Source organism: Microcaecilia unicolor, chromosome 3, assembly GCF_901765095.1.
Source record: "Microcaecilia unicolor chromosome 3, aMicUni1.1, whole genome shotgun sequence".
Classification (NCBI taxonomy): Eukaryota; Metazoa; Chordata; class Amphibia; order Gymnophiona; family Siphonopidae; genus Microcaecilia; species Microcaecilia unicolor.
Genome location: NC_044033.1, coordinates 100,660,315 through 100,684,532, shown reverse-complemented (window position 1 = coordinate 100,684,532; position 24,218 = coordinate 100,660,315). Strand labels below are relative to the sequence as shown.

Sequence of the window (24,218 nt, the reverse complement as noted above, 5' to 3'; positions counted from 1 at the left end):
ATGCTTGGAATGCCCTCCCGCGGGAGGTGGTGGAAATGAAAACGGTAACGGAATTCAAACATGCGTGGGATAAGTATAAAGGAATCCTGTGCCGAAGGAATGGATCCTCAAGATCGGGAGGCGGGGCTGGTGGTTCGGAGGCAGGGATAGGGGCTGGGCAGACTTATACGGTCTGTGCCAGAGCCGGTGGTGGGAAGCGGGACTGGTGGTTGGGAGGCGGGGATAGTGCTGGACAGACTTGTATGGTCTGTGCCATAGCCGGTGGTTGGGAGGCAGGGCTGGTGGTTGGGAGGTGAGGATAGTGCTGGGCAGACTTATACGGTCTGTGCCAGAGCCGGTGGTTGGGAGGTGGGGCTGGTGGTTGGGAGGCGGGGATAGTGCTGGGCAGACTTATACGGTCTGTGCCCTGAAGAGCACAGGTACAAATCAAAGTAGGGTATACACAAAAAGCAGCAAATATGAGTTATCTTGTTGGGCAGACTGGATGGACCGTGCAGGTCTTTTTCTGCCGTCATCTACTATGTTACTATGTCACTTGAAACTAGAAGGCTTTCTAGTGGAATCTCTTCAGGAAGTAAGCAAAATCTGGGAGATATTCTCAAGCAGGTGTAAGGAATCAAATTCTAGCCTCTCAACATGCAAGCTGTGAAGACTAGGGACTATGGGGGAGATGCACAGAACTCCGGTGCTGTTCTCTTCAGCGCTGGAAAAAAAAGAAGAGTAGAGCAACAATTTTTTTTTTGTGACCAATGTTTAACACTAACAGCATGCACTATTCGTGTTGAGCATTGGTCTGTAAAAGGCTTGTGCATGCCCACAAGAGCTGTTCAACAGACGCAGCTTGTGTTGAGCACTGGTCGGTAAAGGGCTTTGGAGTCCCTCTTTCCGGAATAAGCTCACCCTTCCCCAGAAAGTTGCCCAGTTCCTAACAAATCTAAAACCCTCCTCCCTGCACCATTGTCTCATCTATGCATTCAGACTCCGGAGCTCTGCCTGTCTCTTGAGCCATGCACACTGAACTGGGAGTATTTTCAAAAAGATTACCCTGGAGGTTCTGGATTTCATCTTTCTACCTAAGAGCTTAAATTTGGCTTCCAGAATCTCCCTTCCGTATTTTCCTGCGAAGGGAATAAACTAGGGCTGTAGCAAATTCAATTTGGACTCAAATACTGCCCCAAATACATTACTCATATTTGGCTGAATAGTGATTTAAATTCAAATACGAATAATGCAGGGTTCTACTGCACTAAATCCTATCTAAACAAACACTTGGTCTCTGATTTCACATTGCTTCTTTTTAATTATTTGTTACGTTAAAGCTCAATTCCCATTATTTATACTCCATATTCGGCCAAATAATATTTTTCATTATTCGTATTCGGCCGAATAGTAAAATATGCTATTTTGTACAGTTCTAGAATAAACATCTTAAAGTACCCCCTGACTCAACTGGAGAAAGATCAGTACACCAAGCCCAGTAAAGCCCTGAGGCTCAACCATAGGAGTGCAGACTATGGACTGTGCTCTGCAGATACAGACTTACTGCACCAGTCCAGAAAAACCTTTACCATCTGCTGGAGACAGAGAAATACAGGAGAGTTTCCAGGATACATCAGCCCTTATGCTGGTGATGTCACCGTAATAGTTCAGTATCTCTACCTCCGCTTGCTGGTAGAAAGGGTCACAACCCACTTCTGTGGACTAGACTACCAGGAGCAATAAGGAAGGAAAAATTAGGTTCTTACCTTGGTAATTTTCTTTCCTTTAGTCATAGCAGATGAATCCATTACAAATGGGTTGTGTCCACCTACCAGCAGGGGGAGTTAGAGAGCACTGAAAAACCATAGTGCCTCTTGGCCAGCTAGCTCCATCTGCCTCTCAGTATTTGAAGCTTCCAAAGCAGTGTTACACCACAAAGTAGAATAACATGAACTTTCCTCACAGCGAAAGAACGCCCCAGAACAGGCGCAGTAATTCAAAGGAGGGACGAACTCAACCTCCTGTAACTGAACAGAAATCCTGAAGACTGTTTTCCAACTTCTCCCAATGAGGGAACATATCTACAGGAAAAACTGAACCCAAAACAGCATTAATCTATCAATCAAACAGGGAGGGCTCATGGATTCATCTGCTATGACTAAAGGAAAGAAAATTACCAAGGTAAGAACCTAATTTTCCCTTCCTTGTCATCAGCAGATGAATCCATTACGAATGGGATGTATCAAAGCAATCCCTAGATAGGATGGGAACAGGCCACACCACGCGCCAGCACTTGTGCTCCAAAATGCGCATACCTCCTGGCAGCCACATCCAGCCTGTAATGTTGGGCAAATGAGAGCTTAAACGCCCATGTCGCTGCACTGCATATCTCTTGAAGAGAGAGTGCTCCAGTTTCAGCCCAAGAAGAGGAAATCGCTCTTGTGGAATGTGCCTTAAAGGCTTCAGGCGGAGGCCAGCCAGACAGCAGATATGCTAAAAAAAATAGCTTCTTTGAGCCGAGCCAGAGTAGCTTTAGACGCTGAAGACCCTCTGCGAGGACCTGACAACAAAACAAAAAGGTGATCAGAGGTCCTGAAAGCATTTGACATGCGCAGATATTGCAACAGAGCCCGTCGCACATCTAGAAGGTGCAATTGCCCAAAAGATTCCGGAAACTCCTCTCTAGAAAAGGAGGGCAGGAAAATAGGCTGGTTTAGGTGAAACGCTGAAACCACCTTAGGCAGAAAGGAAGTCACCGTACGTACCATAACTCCGGACTCTGAGAATTGCAGAAATGGGTCTCGACAGGACAGCGCCTGGAGCTCAGACACCCATCTCGCCAATGTGATGGCCACAAAAAAGACCGCCTTTAGGGTCACATCCTTCTCCGAAGCTCGCTTAAGCGGCTCGAAGGGCGAACACTGAAGGGCCTTTAAAACTAACCCCAGGTTCCAAGCCGGACACGGAGCCCGCACGGGAGGACGGAGCCGAAGCACCCCTCTAAGAAACCATGTCACATCCGGATAAGCAGCCAGGGAGAGGCCAGCCACCTTCCCCCGAAAACATGCTAAGGCTGCCACTTGAACACGCAGGGAATTATAGGCCAAGCCTTTTTGTAAACCATCCTGCAAAAAGTCAAGTATCGGCGAGACAGAAGCCCGCATGGGTGTAACTGCTTTAGCATCACAACAAGCCTCAAACTGGCGCCAAAACCGAGCATAGGCAACGGAAGTGGAATGCTTGCGGGCCTGAAGGAGAGTGGAGATGACCTTGTTAGAAAAGCCCTTGTCTCTCAATTGCACCCTCTCAATAGCCATGCCGTAAGACCAAAGCGGCAGGCGTCCTCCATGGTTACCGGCCCCTGTGACAACAGGTTCGGTATCAAAGGCAAAGGAAGGGGAGCCTCCACCAGCATCCGCCGGAGGTCCGCATACCACTTCCGCCTGGGCCAATCCGGGGCAATGAGAACCACCTCTCCTTGATGTAGCCGAATCCGCAGGAGTACTCGCCCTATCAAGGGCCACGGATGAAACACATAAAGGAGGCCCTGAGGCCAGGGTTGAGCCAAGGCATCCAACCCCGCCGAGCGAGGATCTCTCCGTCTGCTGTAAAAGCATGGGACTTTGGCATTTGTGCTTGACGCCTTAAGATCCGCTACAGGTGTCCCCCATTTGGCACAGATCTGAAGGAACATTTCGTCTGCCAGTTCCCACTCCACTGGGTCGATTTGATGCCTGCTCAGATAATCGGCTTGCACGTTGCTCTGACCTGCAATTTGAGCTGCTGACAGACACTGCAGATGTAGCTCTCGGCCCAGTGGCAAATCTGCGCAGCCTGCACTCTGTACTGCGTGCCGCCTTGTCGATTTATGTAGGCTACTGCTGTCGTATTGTCCGACAGAACTCTGACAGCCAGCACTTCCAGGGTCAAGTGAAAGGCCAGAAGCGCCTGGAATATCGCTTTCAACTCCAAGCAATTGATAGACCACTCCGACTCCTCGGGTGTCCAGAGACCCTGGGCATGCCTTCCCTGACAATGTGCACCCCAGCCCTGCAGGCTGGCATCTGTTACCACCAGGCACCAATCGGGAAGCGCTAGCGGCATTCCTCGCCGCAGCATGCTGTCTGAGAGCCACCACTCCATACTGAGCCGGGCCGCAGGGAGCCATGCGAGTCTGCATTGATAATCCTGAGATATTGGAGACCATCGTTGAAGCAAGGAACACTGCAGAGGTCTCAGGTGCGCTCTCGCCCATGGCACCACTTCCAAGGAGGCCATCATCGACCCCAACAGCTGGACTATGTCCCAAGTTCACGGGTGAGGTATCCTCAGGAGCAGACGGACCCGATTCTGAAGCTTGCACCGCCTTTGCTCGGGTAGAAAGACAAACCCCGAGGCTGTCTCGAACCGGACCCCCAAATATTCTAGAGATTGAGAAGGGGTCAGGTGACTTTTGGGTATATTGACGACCCAGCCCAGAGATTGAAGTATTGAGACCACTCTGGCTGTTAAATGACGACTCTTCTATAGAGTCCGCTCTGATGAGCCAGTCGTACGGGTGAACCCGGATACCCTCTCATCTGAGAAAGGCAGCTACTACCACCATTACCTTGGAAAAGGTTCAGGGAGCTGTGGTGAGGCCAAAAGGCAAGGCCCGAAACTGGAAATGTTTTCCCAACACCGCAAACCGGAGAAACCAGTGGTGCGGGGGGCCAAATAGGAATGGGCAAGTAAGCTTCTTTCAGGTCCAGAGACGTGAGAAACTCTCCTGGGTGTACCGCCACAATGACGGAGCGCAGGGTTTCCATGCGAAAATGCCACACTCTTAATGACTTGTTGACTTCCTTTAAGTCCAGGATGGGCCGAAAAGACCCCCCTTTTCACAGCACCACAAAATAAATGGAGTAACGACCGAAGCTGATCTCGGTGGGAGGCAAAGGGACCACCGCCCCGAGATGCAACAAACCTTGCAAGGTGTCCTCTACCGCCGCCCGTTTGACAGCAGAGCCGCATCAAGACTCCACAAACACCTCTCTCACCGGGGCATTGAATTCTAATCTGCAGTCTTCTATGATCAGGTTCAAAACCCACTGATCTGAGTTAATCTTGACCCATTCCTCGAGAAAGAGGGAAAGACGTCCTCCCACTGCAGGAATCGAGGAATGGGCCAGCGAATCATCGAGAGGGTCGCCCATGAACTCCAGGCCTTGAGGCGGCTGCTGCGGAACGTTTGTCCTAGTGAAAGGAGTTCCTCTGCTGAAAGCGGGCACGTGAAGTAAACCCAGCAGAACGCCCCGGGCGATACCTTCTAGCTTCACGGTAGCGAGGTCTGGAAGAGGAGGGAACCGCCTGACCCTTGGAAGAAGGCCGCGGCCTATCCTCGGGTAAGTGCTGGGGTTTAGCATCCCCCAGGCCCTTAACAATTTTCTCCAACTCCTCACCAAATAGGAGAAGGCCAGGGCCGTGCCAACACGGTAAGCGAGGTAAGCATGGCAGCAGGGCGCCATCCTCTGGGGAGCGCCCCGCCGCACCATGCTTACTTCGCCCTCTTCTCCCCAGATCCTTTTCCTTTTTTTTTTGTTGTTTAAATTTACCTCTGTCCGGCGGCAGCATAGCGTTAGTGACATCAGAAGAAGGCGGGACACTGAGCGAAGGGAAGACTGACACGTCGGGGCAGGGGAGCGCCGCCTCCTTCTCACTAACGCTACGCTGCCGCCGGACAGAGGTAAATTTAAACAAAAGAAAAAGGATCTGGGGAGAAGAGGGTGGGTAGTGTAGCGATCGTTTTCGGGGGGGGGGGGGGGGGGCGCCGGAGACCCTCGGCACGGCCCTGGAGAAGGCCTTGAAAGGGCAACTTCACCAACCTTTGCTTAGAGGCCATGTCAGCCACCCAATGCCGTAGCCATAGAAGGCGGCGAACGGCCATCGCCACAGCCATCTGTTTAGCCGAAGCTCTGACCAGATTATAGAGGGCGTCAGACAAAAATGACAAGGCCGACTCCATCCACGGTGCCACCTCCACAAGGGGCTCCGCTCCATCCCCGGGCTCTTCCACTGCCTGTTGCAACCAAGCGAGGCAGGCTCGAGCAGCATAACAACTGCACACAGATGCCCGTAAGGCTAGGCCTGAAATCTCAAAGGACCGTTTGATTGTCGATTCCAGACGTCAGTCCTGCATGTCCTTCAGGACGACCCCTCCCTCTACTGGGAGGGTAGTCTTTTTCTTCACAGCCATGACTAGGGCATCCACTTTAGGCACGGCCAAGCGTGCCAAGTGCTCCTTATTGAGAGGATATAAGTGCCCCATTGCCGTGGCAACTTTCAAAGGCCCCTCAGGGTCAACCCATTGAGCTTAAATAAGCTCTTGGATGGAGTCATGCAAAGGAAAGGCTCGAGCAGGCTTCTTAGTACTTGCCATCCTCGGATTACCAGAGGAGGCTTCGCCCATCACAGGATCTTCAATAGAGAGGGCCTTTAAGGCATCAGAAAGCGCTGGCGGCTCCTCGCGGTGGAAAATCCTAACCGCAATGGGATCATCTGGATCCAGTGGCAATCCTACGCCTTCCTCTGGCTCTTTGGACCACGAAGGCCTGCCAGACCCCTCAGAATCCGCACAGCCCGACCACGGAGGGGAAAATGGGGGTGCACCACTCTCTGAAGGGGAATTTACCCTTCTTCTGCACTTGTCTTGCGGCCAACTCTCTGGGGAAAAAACCCTGACGGCAATCCCAGGCCGGTCTCCACCAGAGGGGAACCAGGTAGCAACGCAGAGACAGACATCTGCGGCAGAGCTCTTTTTAACATGAACGCTTTATGTAAAAGCAACACAAACTCAGGGGAGAAAGGCTCACCCTGGCCTCCCGGTTCCAATCCGGGGTAAGCAGCTCCTCTGGTAGCCTCCATCCGAGGTTCCCCTCCGGCCTCAGACCTCTCCACCCCTGCGGGGGTCGAGCCTTGCGGCGCATCCAAGATGGCGCCCGCTGCCAGCTCCACCGAGCGGGAAGAATCATCGCTCGCCATGCTCGGACCGGCCCTGACGTCTGAAAAGCACAATTTACAGGGCCCCGCTGCGGATCTGCGCTTGCCACAATGTGAGCAGCACTTAACAACCTCCGCAGCCATCGCCGAAAATGGTGGAAATTTTCAAAATGGCGGATTCACACCAAAAACTTCCCGATCGTGGGCCCTCACCGGAGGAGCTACAAGACTCTCTTACCTCACCAGACCGAGTCCCAGAGCTCCGGTCACGCTGCACAAACAGAAGGAAGCCTCAGAATCGCAGCGCTAACAAGCGCGTCTTTTTTTTTTTTTAACGCTGTGAGGAAAGTTAGAGGCAGCAGCTACAGAGGCACTTCGGAGGATCCGTAGAGTGGGAAAGGCAGGGAAAGGGCGAACCAATGTGCCTGCATCCACATAGAAGAGTGTGGGAAAGGCAGAGAAAGGGCAAACCTATATGCCTGCATCCACATAGGGGGCCGGGTAAGGCAGGGAAAGGGCAAACCTATGTGCCTTTAAAGTGGGCACCACCAGACACAACACTCCTGCTACAACTGGCCAAAGCACCACCCCAGGCAGATTTCTGAAGGAGCTGAATAAGCTGCATCCACCCTGCTGGGGAGATAGAGAATACAGAGAGGCAGATGGAGCTAGCTGGCCAAGAGGCACTATGGTTTTTCAGTGCTCTCTATCTCTCCCTGCTGGTAGGTAGATACAACCCATTCATAATGGATTCATCTGCTTGATGACAAGGAATAATGGTTTAGACCTGTGATTCCTAAACTGTGGCTCATCATCAGGAGATGGGGTTATAGAAACAGATCTGTTGTTCCACTTCTTGGACCTCCATTGTGACCTATGCCCCTGGGCAATCAGTAGGAGGCCTATGAGTCAGTGAATGGTCATAGGTCCTGTTTCTCCTCTTGAGAACACTGAAACAAAGGACCCTGTGCTGTTTGTTGCTACTCTTGCCACTATTGCTGCCTTCATGCTTTGGGTAAGTAGATGGAGGCGGCACTGAATGAGAAAGAGGAAGTAAGTTGAAATCTATTTTATTTTCATCATTGCCTAGGGTTTCATTTATAAGTGCTAAAATAATGTCATACCAGATAAAAGTTTGAAAGCACCAGTTGACTACAGCCTGGGCTATGGAACTGTATACCTTAGACAAGTAGCTTAAAGAATGTGAGAACTGATAAATCATGTCCATTACGTTCTTCAATGAGTGAAGTAGAAAGCATGGGAAAGGGACTCGGAAGCAGCAAATTATATATATATATAGTACAGTATACTGTATAATTTTAAGAACTTCTAGCCATGCTTATCATAATATAATCAGGAGTGTACCATAAAAGTGGATTATACATGAATCCTTGAAGGACTATGTTCTCCCAGACTTAAAAAAAAAAAAACCACCCCCCAATTCTCAAATTAATTTTCATCCATCCATCATGCACTTTTGGGACCAAAGGCAGGTCTCGAAAGATATGGGCACACTTTCTATTTCTACTGTTAGCAGCAGTATGCAATTTCTGAAATGCTCAAATACCTCAGCTGTACACTGTGAATTAGTCAAGATGTTAATTTTTGTCCTTTTTTAGTGGAATTATAGGAGATTTAAATTTATCTCATGCCTTTTCAATGATAGCTCAAGGTAAGTAAAGTTCAGGTAGAATAAGTAATTTCCTGTCCCTGGGGTTGTACCTGAAGCCATAAAAGCCAGCTCTGTGGACGCCAGTGGCTACTGAGTAACCCCAATATTGAGCCAACTCTATTACTGTATCCAGGGAAAAATAATTTGTACTACGTTTGGCACCCCAAATCATTCTGAAGTGTTGGCACCTATGCCCAAGGTAATGGAGAGTTAAGCAAATTGCCCGAGACTACAATAAGCATTAACGGGAAACAAACCCTGGCTTCCCTGGTTCTCAGCTTGATGCTCTAACCTTTAGGCCAGTCCATCTCAACCATTCTCAAATTAGCACTTCAGCAACAAAGAATGAAAACAAGTACATACCTGTTGTTTCTGATATGCCGTGCTTGGGTTTATTTTTGACTCCAAAAGAAGTGAACCTGTGAGACAAAGAGAATTAGATCAGGACTGTGCTTAAGAACCTTGGTCTTCTCTCCCATTCTTTGAGGGCCACCAACAGGTCAGGTTTTTAAGATATCCCTAATGAATATGCATGAGATATTTGCATGCCTACTACCTCCAGTGTATGCAAATCTATCTCATGCATATTCATTATTGCCTATATCAATTGTTGAGTCCAATGTTTTACACTCATCTCTATACATGTAAAGTTTAAAAAAATACACTTTATTGAATACTAGTAAAGAAGGCCCATTTCTCAGAGCAATGAAACGGGCGCTAGCTTGTTTTGGCGGGGGGGGGGGGGGGGGGGGTGACTCACATATGCAGAGCAGGAGCATGGCCATCAAAATGGATTTCTTCTGTCAGCGCTGTTCGTGTTGTCGGTGCTGCAGTGTAAGTGAGCGGTTATGTCTTCATTGGTGCTGGCGCTCCGTTTCGTCCAGTGTCAGTGCTCCGCCCTCATCGTCATCATGTAGTGACACGAGGGCGGGGCACACACTGATGGGGAAAGCGGCTATCTCGACGCCTCAACTTCCGGTGGGGAAAGCTGATCTCGACGCTTCAACTTCCAGTGGTGGCTTCATTTAGAACGTTGGGGTTGTGAATTAGATAGATATACTATTAACAATAAAGCTGTCCTCTCAAAACCATTTAAATAACCTACTCTCATTAATCACCCTGGGTAACATCTGTACATATTTTGATGAAAATCATAAAAGTTTTCTCAACCCTGACAAGATGGCCGCTGAGCAAAGACGCTAACAGGCAGCATTCCCACAGCTCCCTGGCTTACATTTACAGAGATGCCGAAACGACGGGGTAAAACTGCCTCCCATGCCCCGCAGCGACAGACTCTTTCTTCCCAAGACATCCGCTTACTTTTGCGGGCAGCAGTGAATCCATCTATTACAGTGCCGAATCCGTCGGAAGGCAGCCCGCTGATTCGCGACGGTGCGAATGGAGGCACCGCAGCGTTTGCTGGGCTAGAGCTGACGCTCAGCCCAGACATGAGGGAACCGCCCCCACAGCCATTGAGCTGCAGCATGCCGACGGAGGTGGCTCAGAACGGGTCTCCCAGGAGGGGTGAAACTGAACTGAGTCGGGAGGAATTAGATCTTCCTGTTGGAATGCAAAGAACCTTGATGGGAACTACTACACCGGTAACACCTACGGTGGGAAACGCTGCTAATTTGAATTCGGGTCTAACCATGGAGAAAGAGGTACCACCTACACTTTTCCCTTTTGAAATGCACAAACCAGCTGAGGTAACCTTAGATTCCCTTTGGACTTTAATAGTAGACTTAGGGAAATCACTATCACCTCAGATACTGAGATTAAATCAAGAAATGACAAGACAAGATCAGGAAATAAAGGCTTTGGATTTAAAAGTAGGAAAAATTGAACAATTAGAATTAAAAAGAGATTTGGATATGGAAAAAATGCAATCTCAACAAGAAGCCATGAAGAAAGATTCGACTTCATTAAGAAGAAAAACAGAATCCCTAGAAAATACTGTTAGATGCAATAATCTCCGTTTCCTAAATTTTCCAAGGCAACTTACTAAATCTCCTCGAGAGATGTTAAAAAAATATTTAATGGAGATTTTTGGAGTAAAGGAGGAACTTATTCCACCTTTTGCACAGGTGTATTATCTTCCTACTAATGAATGTGGTGAACAGAAAAAACCAGAACAAGAACAGCTGTTGAATGTTACTGAACTATTAGAAACATCAGATTCAGAAATGATTATTCCAACAACTTTAATTGTGATGGTGGCTTTGTCACCAGATAAGTTATGGTTAAAGTTATGGTTAATGTCTATGTACTTTAAAAACAAAGATAAGTTGTTTCTTGGTCAGAAAATACAAATATTCCCTGATGTCTCTAGAGAGATGCAAAAGCGTTGCAAACAATTTCTCTTAATGAAACCAGGTGTAACTCAACTGGGTGCTACTTTTTACTTGAGATATCCGTGTAAGTGTGTGGTGAGATACCAATCAAACAAATATGTTTTCTTTGACCCGGCTCAGTTAACAGTGTTCTTAGCATCAAGGCAAAATGGGGGTTCTTAAACATCAAGCTCCCTGTAATTTAGAGAATAACACTGTGTAATGCTATCCTGTTAATGTTCTTTTAGCTTTAATATCGGTAAAACCCTTTTTTTTGTTATGAAATATATTCCATTTCTTAACATCTTGTCCTATTTATGTGGACTTGAGCAAGAAGTTTCAAAACGTTTTTCCTTTTTCTTGCACTATTTTGTACTTTTCTTTATTGTTAATGAAATGTATTGCTTTTCAAACAAGCTTTGCTTGATTATAATTGTAAAATTGTTATAAATAAAAAAAAAATAAGAGGATAAAAGTTCTCAACCTTACCCAAGGGTAATAATACAAACTAGATTAAAAATTCACACAATACAAAACACACCCCAGAACAAAAACGATGAAACTGATGTAAATCTAATAAATCTGAACAGACTCCTCAAAATTCAATGAAGTTGATATGTTCCTTCCAATCACACTGATTGGTCTGAGGAAAACTCCTCAATAACCATAGTTCATATATAGATCTTGTCCACTCCAATAAAGCTTGATCAATGAGTCTGATGTACTGTTGAAAATCGTACATAAATATTCCAGTTAACCATTCAAATCTTCAGCTCAAATCCTTTGGCGATTACAAAAATCATATTCTGAGCTCCTCTTGGCTCTGCAGATGCGCTAGCAGGTGAACATGTAGATAGCACATACTCCAAGAGCAACCATGAAATATAATCCACTTGGTCTCTACATGGACCATGTTTCGCCTGGCTTATTCAGGAGACCAAATCCTAATACAAACAAAAAACAAACATAATTGCTATATACTTCTCCATAATATACTAACACTAATTTAAAAATTAAACAACTAAATTCCTACCGTCTGCCATAGCAGGGTGAAGAGTCTTTCGACCGCTCAGCAATGGTGTCTTCAGCTCTAAAGACAATCACACATGCGCAAAGACTTACTTCTAGACATATCCAACTTGTGGAGGTAGGCGGGACTAGAAACAATCGTACTGTCAGAAACAATGACTGAGCCTCCTCCTCTTTGTTAAGCCCATTGGGTTCTACTGTGTTCCATTGAAAGATTAACTTCTGTTCTTTCAAATGCAATTCTTTTTCAATATCCCCTCGTCGATTTGATTTTCATTGCATGAGTACTACAAACTGTAACTCACTCACAGAATACCCTCTGTACAACCAATAAGATACCAACAGAGTTTCGACTTTCTGCAGCCATATATTGCTCAAGTGTTGTGCCATTTGAAATCTGACCTTATGAGTGGTTTCCCCAATATACCAGAGATTACAGGGGCATTTCACCACATATACTACACCCTTGGATTCACAATCCGTGGTGTTTGGCAACCCGTTGGTCCGGTAGGAACACCTTTCCAAGTGCCATGTCAAAATGAACCCCCAGATAATCCAAGGTCTGAGACAATCAGATGACTCTTGGTGAAATTGATTACCCATCCCAGAGTGGAGGGCAATCACCCTGGAGGTGGCCACCTGACTCTCTTGTTCAGACACTGGCCGGATCAACCAATCATCGAGGTAGGTTGCTACTAATTGGGTTCCTGCCAGGAACTTGTGACCTTTATTGGCCAATGTTGGAAGCAGGATACTGGGCTAGATGGACCACTGGTCTGACCCAGCATGGCTATTCTTATGTTCTGGATGCACCCGGATCCTCTCCTTCCGCAGAAATGCCACCACCACCACCATAATGACCTTCAAGAAGGTCCAGGGAGCCTTGACAAGTCCAAATGGAAGGGCCTGAAACTGATAGTGGAGACCCAAGAGAGCAAACCAGAGAAATTTCTAGTGCTGCAGCCAAATAGGAATATGGAAGTATGCCTCCTTGAGGTCCAGAGCTGTAAGAAACTCCCCCGGCTGAACCGCTGAAAGCACGGACCACAGCATCTCCAAGCGGAAATGCCGCACCTTCAGAAACAGATTCACCCCTCTCAGGTCTGACACCGGCCGAAGAGAGCTGTCCTCCTTGGGCACCATAAAATAGATGGAATACCGACCCTGGCCCCTCTCGAGGGATGGTACCAGCACCACCACCCCCAGTTCCAATAAGGAGCAGAAGGTGGACTTGACTGCCAAATGATTCGAAGAAGCGCAGCATGAGGCCTCCAAGAAAGAATCTATGACGAAATAGAAGAACTCTAGTTTGTAACCATCTCTGACAATATTTAGGACCCTCTGATCTGTGGTGATATTGTTCCACTCCTTGTAAAAGAGAGCCAGTCAGCCCCATATCCTGAGAACAGGGCCAGCACTGCATCGCTTGGAAGAACAGGCCACCTGAACAAGGAGATGCTCCAGCAGCCCACTTCTCATTCTGAATGGAGGGGTGCTGCTGAAAATCAACACACAAGGGTGGAGGCAAACAGATTCCAAGAACAGCCAGCCAAAGAGTAAGAGCATCAAAAAAGTTTATTGGGTTCCAATAAACTTTTTTTGATGCTCTTACTCTTTGGCTGGCTGTTCTTGGAATCTGTTTGCTTCCACCCTTGTGTGTTGATTTTCGTTTTTTTGTGGAAGGCGTGGACCCCCCCCCCCCCCCCCACCCACTTGCCATTTCCAGGGTACTGCTGAAAACAGGACCGCTGAAAGGCAGAAGAAAACCTACCTGATCGGCACCGCAACACATCCCAGAAGTGCAGCCTCATTGTCCCCGACCGGAGGGTTTAGGCTTGTTCTCTGGGACCCACTGTGACTTGGTGTCCCCCAAGTCCTTCACCAGCTTCTCCAAATCCTTCCCCAAATAAGAGCTTGCCCCAAAAGGGCAGCCTGGTAAGTCTCTACTTGGAGAGGCAGTATCCACCGCCCAGTGGTGCAGCCATAACAGAGGGAAGTGACCACCAATGCAATCTGCTTGGCCAAGGCATGGACCAAATCATAAAGAGAGTCCGCCAAATGTGCAACAGAAGATTCCATCTGCGGCAAAGAGGGCCAGGCTTGGAGCTCATCTGCCTCAGGATCCACTACCTGCTGAATCCAGCTAAGGCACGCCCGGGCTGCATAGGAACTACAGATCGAGGACCTCAGGGCCAGAACAGAGACCTCAAAGGACCGCTTTAGCGAGGCCTCCAACTTCCTATCCTGAACATCCTTAAGGGCCACACCACTCTTAAGGGGAGTGGTCTTCTTGGTGACAACCGCCACCAAGACATCCACCCTGGCCAAGGCAAACTGTTCCAGACAATTCACTGACAAGGTAACAGGCGAAACATCACCTTAGCCACCGTGAGACCCGCATCTGGAGTAGTCCAGAGGCTGTAAGCTCCTGAATGGATTTATGAACAGGAAGTACCCTGGATTGCTTCTGGTTACTAGCGATCTTCGGGTTCACCCCAGAGGAACACTGGGCCTCCGCATCCACAACACTGAGAGCCTCCAGGGCTTTAGAAATCAAAGAGGGCAACTCTTCCCAATGAAAAATGAGGACTGCAGATGAGTCACGGCTCCTCCGGAACCAGCTCGCCCTCCTCCAGCTCATCCATCCAAGGATGCAGGAATGCCCCCAACATGCACTCCGAGGACATGGGAGAAGGGGGTCACAATGACCCCACCTCAGACGCAAGTGCCACCTGCCAGCATTTCTGCATGGGGCCCAAGGAGATCTGCATGCCCCCCAAAAAAATCCAGGGTCCACTTGCCCTCCTGGTGGGAGGTAGGGGGGAAGACTGCAAAAGAGGTTGTGGCAGGGAACAGACCCACTCTAACAAAGTAAGCCTTATGCAGCAAGAGCACAAAATTGAGAGAGAATGGCTCCCCAGCACCTGAAGGTCCAGGGACCTCATCCCCACTAGGAAACAGCACTGAAGACCCCCCCCCCCAGCTATCCCTTGCAAGGATGGACTGTCTGGGATAATGCCCAGATCCAAACGGGCCTGCTATCCGCCAACCGTTGACTCCTGTGCAGCCAATACACCGGCGGGAACATCAAAGCACAGCCATGTGCCATGCGATTTTGCGTGGGAAAGGAGAGAGGCCTCTGCAAGATGTCCCACATCAAATAACCCGGCCGGGCACACCCCAGCCACAGACCACCGTTTCCCACACCGCAAACACAGTTTCACAGCCTCTGAAGTCATCAGAAAAAAACGGCAGCGCAGCATGACCCAAGAGCGAAAGGCAATTTAAAGTGGTACACTCGCCAAACTCCCCCGCTGTGCTCAGCCACGGGTCTCTGTTTCAAATAGGGATCCTGCCAAGGAGTCAAGCTGCTCCAAATGCTCAGTTCTGGTCTTTTTCCCCCCTACATGTCATATGTACATAAGTACATAAGTAATGCCATACTGGAAAAAGACCAAGGGTCCATCGAGCCCAGCATCCTGTCCACGACAGCGGCCAATCCAGGCCAAGGGCACCTGGCAAGCTTCCCATACGTACAAACATTCTATACATGTTATTCCTGGAATTGTGGATTTTCCCCAAGTCCATTTAGTAGCGGTTTATGGACTTGTCCTTTAGGAAACCATCCAATCCCTTTTTAAACTCTAAGCTAACCCACTTTCTCCGGCAACGAATTCCAGAGTTTAATTATACATTGGGTGAAGAAAAAGTTTCTCCGATTTGTTTTAAATTTACTACACTGTAGTTTCATCGCATGCCCCCTAGTCCTAGTATTTTTGGAAAGCGTGAACAGACGCTTCACATCCACCTGTTCCACTCCACTCATTATTTTATATACCTCTATCCTTTTAATGTTTTTTTGTTTTGTTTTATTCTTAAACAAATCTGTAAGGAAGGGGGTTCAGGCACAAAACAGGCAATAGGAACAAGGAGAAAAAAGGGGATCACGGGGTGGGGTGGGGATCTGGGCTCACCAGATATATCGCCAAAGAATCACCCCCAAACTTGACTGAGCCAGCAGAGTTAGGCCAGGAGCACCTCCAGGCAGGAGCTGAAGAGTAGCTGCAGATGGAGATATACCGACTGAGGGAGGAGATGGCCGTCTTATAAGGCTGAGTTCAGTTCAGTGATCTCTATCTACACCTACTAGTAGATGGACAAAACCCATCAGTTTCTGGATTTATCTGCTGCTATGCTAAGGAATGCATTTTCATCTAGATTGGAAAATTAGTTCTCTGAAGTGCCCTGCTCGACCATCACGGATTTCGATGAAATTTTCTGTGAACATTCATACATGTCCCCAATGAACATTGGTAAAGTTTTACGTTCGCCGATTCAATACTCGCTGAGATGTAGTAATCTGTTTAACCCCATACTGCAGCCTTCTATGGTATGACTCAGAGATTTTGGCAACTTTGAGACACTGTATCTTCAGCAATATTTTGTTGAGAGAAACAAAACTTGGCCATCTTGTACAACTTTTTGTGCTCTATTAAACTAAATGATAAAAAAAATCTTCATGAGCGGTTTCTATGAAGAAAACTTGGAGCAAACTTGGTCCGAAAAATTTGTGGCACGAAAAAATTGTAAAGTTTGGCTTTTTATACCTCTGGAATTAAAGGTGTGATGAACGCAAAACTTTGCAGACAACTTATCAACACAAGGTTTTCGAATATAAAATTTCATTCTCCTAATATTTTCCATTCGTTCACAAATTGAGTGTAAAGTTGATGATTTTTGCAAAAACGCCAAAAATAGGGTATTTTAGCCTACTTTTACAAAAGAAGACCTTCTGGAAACTCTTTTTAATCATTTTCATTAGAAAGAGCATGTTTCAAACCCCTTAAAAAAGTAGGGTTTCATAATGGGCACAAAAATAAACTTCACTAAGCTAAATAGAACAATTCACAACATTGAAACAAATTTACCACAACAAAAAACATGACTACTACATCAAGCGGCCATCCAGTCTGCCTAATGCAGTTTTTCTTAAAATTTTAAACACCTAAATATTCATATGACACCCCCCACCATGACAACGAAAAACAAAACAGACACCTATTCCCTTTTTTACTTAACTGGCTGGAAGGAAGGTTTCACAGACTCTGTGTCCAGAGAGAGAGGAAGCAGTCTTATTTTGTGACTCTATTTAGGGTCCCAACTCGTAGCTGGGAAAGCACTGGACTAATCATTTCCATACACACTGCCATAATACAGCATGATCACCAACACATTTTCCTCACTAGCATTCCACCATTCTACAAAGATGATCACACAAGATCTTACATAGTAACATACATAGTAGATGACGGCAGAAAAAAACCTTCACGGTCCATCCAGTCTGTCCAACAAGATAAACTCATATGTGCTACTTTTTGTGTATACCTTACCTTGATTTGTATCTGCCATTGTCAGGACACAGACCGTATAAGTCTGTCGAGTACTAGCCCCGCCTCCCAACCACCAGCCCCACCACCTCCCCCCACTGGCTCTGCCACCCAATCTTAGCTAAGCTTCTGAGGATCCCTTTCTTCATGTTTATCCCACGCATGTTTGAATTCTGTTACCGTTTTCATCTCCACCACCTCCTGTGAGAGGGCATTCCAATTATCCACCACTCTCTCCGTGAAAAAATACTTCCTGACATTTTTCCTGAGTCTGCCCCCCTTCAATCTCATTTCATGTCCTCTCATTCTACCGCCTTCCCATCTCCGGAAAAGTTTCATTTGCGGATTTATACCTTTCAAATATTTGAACGTCTGCTTTTCCTTTCCTCCAGGGTATAAATGTTCAGGTCAGTCTACTACTACTATTTAGCATTTCTATAGCGCTACAAGGCATACGCAGCGCTGCACAAACATAGATGAAAGACAGTCCCTGCTCAAAGAGCTTACAATCTAATAGACAAAAAATAAAGTAAGCAAATCAAATCAATTGATGTGTACAGGAAGGAGAGGAGGGTAGGTGGAGGCGAGTGGTTACAAGTGGTTACGAGTCAAAAGCAATGTTAAAGAGGTGGGCTTTCAGTCTAGATTCAAAGGTGGCCAAAGATGGGGCAAGACGTAGGGGCTCAGGAAGTTTATTCCAGGGGTAGGGTGCACCGAGACAGAAGGTGCAAAGTCTGGAGTTGGCAGTAGTAGAGAAGGGAACAGATAAGAAGGATTTATCCATGGAGCGGAGTGCACGGGAAGGGGTGTAGGGAAGGACGAGTATGGAGAGATACTGGGGAGCAGCAGAGTGAGTACATTTATAAGTTAGTAGAAGAAGTTTGAACAGGATGCGAAAACGGATAGGGAGCCAGTGAAGCGACTTGAGGAGAGGGGTAGTATGAGTAAAGCGACCCTGGCGGAAGACGAGACGGGCAGCAGAGTTTTGAACCGATTGGAGAGGGGAGAGGTGACTAAGTGGGAGGCCAGCAAGAAGCAGATTGCAGTAGTCTAAACGAGAGGTGACAAGGGTGTGGATGAGGGTTTTGGTAGAGTGCTCGGAAAGAAAGGGGCGGATTTTACGGATGCTGTAAAGAAAAACGACAGGTCTTGGCGATCTGCTGGATATGAGCAGAGAAGGAGAGAGAAGAGTCAAAGATGATCCCAAGGTTTCGAGCTGAGGAGACAGGGAGAATGAGAGAGCCATCAACAGAAATAGAAAATGGGGAGAGTGGTGAGGTGGGTTTGGGGGGCACTTCAGGCACAGGCAGCTCCTTGTGACTCTGGGCAAATCACTTAACCCTCCATTGCCCCATGTAAGCCACATTGAGCTTGCCATGAGTGGGAAAGTGCGGGGTACAAATGTAACAAAAAAAAAAAAAAAATGAGAAGCTCGGTTTTGGTCATACGTCTCTCCTCATACGTCTTGTAACGCAAATCCCATACCATTCTTGTAGCTTTTCTTTGCACCGCTTCTATTCTTTTTACATCCTTAGCAAGATACGGCCTTCAAAACTGAACACAATACTCCAGGTGGGGCCTCACCAGACTTGTACAGGGGCATCATCACCTCCTTTCTTCTGCTGGTCACATCTCTCTCTATACAGCCTAGCAACCTTCTAGCTACGGCCACCGCCTTGTAACACTGTTTAATTGCCTTCAGATCCTCAGATAATATCACCCCAAGATCCCTCTCTCCGTCTGTACATATCAGACTCTCACCGCCTAACACATATGTCTCCCGTGGATTTCTACTCCCTAAGTGCATCACTTTGCATTGCATTTTAATTGCCAAACCTTAGACCACTAGCTTCCACAGATCCTTTTTCATGTTTTCCACTCCCTCTGGGATGTCCACTCTGTTACAAATCTTAGTATCATCCGCAAAAAGGCAAACTTTACCTTCTAACCCTTCAATGTTACTCACAAATATATTGAACAGAATCGGCCCCAGCACTGATCCCTGAGGCACTCCACTACTCACCTTTCCCTCATCCGAGCGAATTCCATTAACCACCACCCTCTGGCGTCTGTCCGTCAATCAGTTCGTAATCCAGTTCACCACTTTGGGTCCTATCTTCAGCCCGTCTAGTTTATTCAAGAGCCTCCTGTGGGGAACCGTGTCAAAAGCTTTGCTGAAATCTAAGTAGATTACGTCCATAGCACGTACTTGATTAAATTGTCCGGGCACCCAGTCAAAGAATTCAATGAGATTTGTTTGGCACGATTTCTCTTTGGTAAAACCATGTTGTCTCAGATCTTGCAACTTATTGGCTTCCAGGAAATTCACTATCCTTTCCTTCAGCATCGCTTCCATTACTTTTCCAATAACTGAAGTGAGGCTTACCGGCCTGTAGTTTCCAGCTTCTTCCCTATCACCACTTTTGTGAAGAGGGACCACATCCGCCGTTCTCCAATCCCATGGAACCTCTCCCGTCTCCAAGGATTTATTAAACAAATCTTTAAGAGGACCCGCCAGAACCTCTCTGAGCTCCTTCAATATCCTGGGGTGGATCCCGTCTGGTCCCACGGCTTTGTCCACCTTTAGATTTTGAAGTTGTTCATACACACTCTTCCGTGAACGGTGGTGCTATATTCACTCCATTTTCATATGTACTTTTGTCAGTCAATCGCGGTCCTTCTCCAGGATTTTCTTCTGTGAAAACAGAACAAAAGTATCTGTTTAGCAAATTTGCTTTTTCTTCATCATTATCCACATAGTGGTTCGCAGCATCTTTCAGTTTCACAATTCCATTTTTAGTCTTTCTCCTTTCACTAATATACCTGAAAAAATTTTTGTCACCTCTCCTTACCTTTCTAGCCATTTGTTCTTCCGCTCGCGCTTTTGCCAGACGTATCTCTCTCTTCACGTCTTTCAGTTTTATCCGGTATTCCTCTCTGTGTTCCTCTTCTTGAGTTTTTCTGTACTTCAGGAACGCCAACTCTTTGGCCTTTATTTTTTCAGCCACTTGCTTGGAGAACCATATCGGTTTCCTTTTTCTCTTGCTTTTATTTACTCTCTTTACATAAAGGTTTGTGGCCTTATTTATAGCTTCTTTCAGCCTGGACCACTGTCCTTCCACCTCTCGTTCGTCCTCCCAGCCCATCAGCTCCTTCCTCAGGTATTCCCCTATTTTACTAAAGTCAGCACGCTTGAAATCCAGGACTTTGAGTTTTGAGTGGCCGACCTCCACTTCAGCCGTCATATCAAACCAAACCATCTGATGGTCACTGCTGCCCAGGTGGGCACTCGCTCTGACATTTGACACACTATCCCCATTTGTGAGCACCAGATCCAGCGTCGCTCCCTCCCTCGTGGGTTCTGTGACCATTTGTCTCAGCAGAGCACTTTGAAAAGCATCCACGATCTCTCTACTTCTTTCCGATTCTGCAGACGGAACCTTCCAATCTACATCTGGCAGATTGAAATCTCCCAGCTACAGCACCTCTGTCTTCTTTCCCAACTTGTGGATTTCTGTGACCAGATCTTTATCTAGTTCCTGCAATTGTGTTGGAAGTCTGTAGACAACACCCACGTGGACAGAGGTTTTATCATCTCTTTTTAAGGTGATCCATATTGCTTCTTCCTTTCCCCAGGTCCCTGTCATTTCAGGTGCCTCGATGTCATTTCTCACATACAGAGCTACTCCTCCACCTTTACGACCCTCTCTATCCTTCCTAAATAGATTATAGCCTGGTATGTTGAGCCACGTCTCTGTGAATGCAACAACGTCTAAGTCTGCCTCCAACATCAGGGCTTGAAGGTCATGAACTTTATTGCTTACAACCAATAACATATAGCACCCTTCCCATCTCTAACCACAAAGCTCTGCAACAATCCAAATGCTACCAGTACAAGTGTATTGACAAAAAAAATATCTACCCTTCAAGTTCCCCTATAGCTTGCCAGATACACCATGATGTATAGTTGCCTGCACGTCCCCTGGGTTTTAGAGGAGCATTTTCGATATGACATCTAAATCCAATTCTGAACATTTTGCCAAAAACAAACATCCAGCAGTGAACATGGCCATTTTCACACCACAAAAATGTCCAACCTTTCTGTTTCGAAAATGGCCATTTGCTAGATGTTTTTGTACTCCGTGCGTCTATCTTTTAGGACCGTTGTCGACAACAACAAAAAAAAAGTCAAAGGAAACAAACATACAAACACGGGGGGGGGGGGGGCATTCTTAGTAGACTGGCCACACAGACAACCCAGTAGACCAGTGGCGCACCCTAGAGAGGACCGCAGTGGACTTCACATCTCACGGCTACCCCTTTATATTGTATGGTGAGCCCTCCAAAACCCACCAAAAACCTACTGTAACCAACAGTACACCACTACAACAGTCCTTATGCCTGCAGGTATCACTTCCATGTAGGTACGGTAAGCTTTTGGTGGGTTTTGGAATGCTCACACTTTCAACCACAAGTGTACCAGTTAGACTAGGTTATGGGCCTGGGTCCCCTTCTCTACAATCCACTGCACCAATCACTATGCAAGCTTGCTGCTCTAACAGGACTAGCCATAACATCTGAAGCTATTACAAAGGATGGTGTAATGTTTCTTTCACAGCTTTGGGGGGGGGGGGGGGGGGGGAGGGCTCAGTTTATGTCTTAAGCCCTTCTATTGTCATTTGGTCATTTAGGGCACCTTTTGGTCACTTACCCTGTTTACCAAGCCGCACAGCAATGCAGACACAGCCAATACAAAGTAAATAGGCTATGTCTGCCCTAGCGCGGCTTAGTAAACGGAGGGGGGGGGGGGTTAGTCATAACTGATACAGGTCTTGACAAAAACATCTTAATTTTGACCCTAGACCTTTTCATTTTGTACCATTATTGCAAAAAAAAAAAAAAAAAAAAAATATATATATATATATATAGTGTTATCTTTTAGTGCTGCCCATGTCCTGACCAAAACGCCCCCTTGGAATTTGAAAGGAGGAGTAACATCTAAAACCTGGGTGTCGAAAATTGCAAATTGTACATTTTGGAGAGAAATATGTCCTCCTACAACCATATGACTTTTTTTTTATATATAATTTTTCCTCTTTTGAAAATTAGCCCCTTCATATTTCACATTACACTATTTATAATTCCTTCTGGCAGTCCCAACACTTCACAACCGTACCACTAGACTAGATAATATTTATACTCTCTCCACTTCCCAACAATGAGGCTACAGGAGGAGGTAAAAAAATCCCTGCAAAACTCAAGAAAAGTTTCATGTTATGTGCCTGATAGTGCACCAGTCATAATACTCACACACACAAAACACCCTCAGTCCTTAGGACATACAACATTGTTTATATAAAACAAAAATCACCACCACCCAAAAAAAAAAACCCATGTGCAACCTAGTCATGAAAACCTCTGCAAAAAGCAGCAGCAGAGAAGGCAAAAACCACAATGACTGAGGTAAAAGGCCCATAATCCATAATAAAACAGCTTCACTGGACTAAATCCCATGATCTTCTTAAAGTGGAAAAGCAGCATTGGCCGCAAAATAAAAATACAGTAAAGAAGACATACATCTGCCGACAGTTTAACAAGTCAACCTGCGAGAATCCTTGTAGAAAGAAAGATGATTGAAATACAAAAAAAGATAGACAAGAAAAATATAGCATAGGTACACAATGGGGAACTAGCAAGGGAGTAATGATCGCTGAGTGTGGGGGGGGGGGGGGGCGGCGAGCATGAGTTTGGGTCTGGCCGGACCCCTGGGGAACTTTACAGGGACAAGGGCAAGGCCTGTATTGGATTTTGTCTCGGCCAACAGATCTCTCAGCAGCGCCCTCGCTCCTAGGCTCTTACCGTCAGCCTCGGCCCGCACTAGCAGAGACATCCCCTTCAGCCGCTCTACATAGGTGGACGAGACGTGTCCGGTGCCCCTGTCGTCCCATTGCCGCTCCTCGTTCAGCGTGTACACCTTCACCCGCCGCCGCGTATCCGACATGATGCTGCCACTCCGCTTACCGCCAGCCCCTTCGGCACCTCAGCTGCTACCGCGGGCACGCGAGCAGCACCAGCATGTTTTACCGCTCTAGTTATCGCACAGGTCAGCGGTGAACAAACCAGGCCTCTGAGCGAAGAGGAGGAGAAGAACGGTCGCTTCTCACCACTTCAGCTCCTCCTCTCTCCCCAGATAATTATTACTCGGTCGCCATCTTGAAACCAGATTCTCTTCTTTCTCTTCCTCAAAGCAGCCAGCGACCCCCGACGCTACAGATTGGTCGCGTAGGGGTTACGGCGGTCGAGAGGCGCCGGGGAAGACGGAGCACGACGCTCCACAGTCTTCCGCGAAGCCCTCATTACTGTAACGAACAGACCTGAACAAAGCGGCTCAAGGCCGCGCTGCTGCGTCTGCTCGAAAACGTCACGAGTCGACGACGGCGCGCAGTATCGCTCCACCACACCTGAGGAGTGTTTTGTGACTGTCTTTCATGTTGATGACTAAAAATGAAGAACTACCGTTAGACCCGAAATGAAAAATGTTTGAAGGTCATTTTTTTTACCGCGTTATTGGAATGAAACTATACAGTATGCTACCCGCAAATTGGATTCTAGTGCAACCCTCCCTTCAGAGATTCCAATGAGTGGCTGACTGCTGTTTATAGGTGCATTGGGTTTAGAAGTAAAGGCCGAGTTAGCAAAGTCGTTTAAATGAACATTGAGGATCTTTGAGGAAATGTATGCAATTGGCCATGTACTTTACAAAAGGCTTTGCCAAATTCGGAGCTGTTTGTAAAATAACAAAAGAAATTAAGGAGGTGTCTACTCACTTGTCCTTTAGATTGT

At 46.9% G+C, this 24,218-nt stretch overlaps 1 protein-coding gene across 4 annotated transcripts in view; it reads right to left on the bottom strand.

The window, feature by feature from the left end:
* PPP4R3B (protein phosphatase 4 regulatory subunit 3B) overlaps positions 1–23,784 on the bottom strand; it is a 245,534-nt gene extending 221,750 nt beyond the window's left edge. For 2 of the 4 annotated variants that reach the window (XM_030196214.1, XM_030196215.1), the window contains exons 1-2: positions 23,235–23,784; positions 8,993–9,048 (exon numbers count right to left, since the gene is read on the bottom strand). In XM_030196214.1, the coding sequence (XP_030052074.1) occupies positions 8,993–9,048; positions 23,235–23,376 (198 nt within the window). In that variant the 5' untranslated portion in view covers positions 23,377–23,784. The remainder of the gene's footprint in view (positions 1–8,992; positions 9,049–23,234) is intronic. The other 2 variants (XM_030196211.1, XM_030196212.1) reach the window with 1 other exon arrangement.
* Between the last annotated feature and the right edge of the window lie 434 nt (positions 23,785–24,218).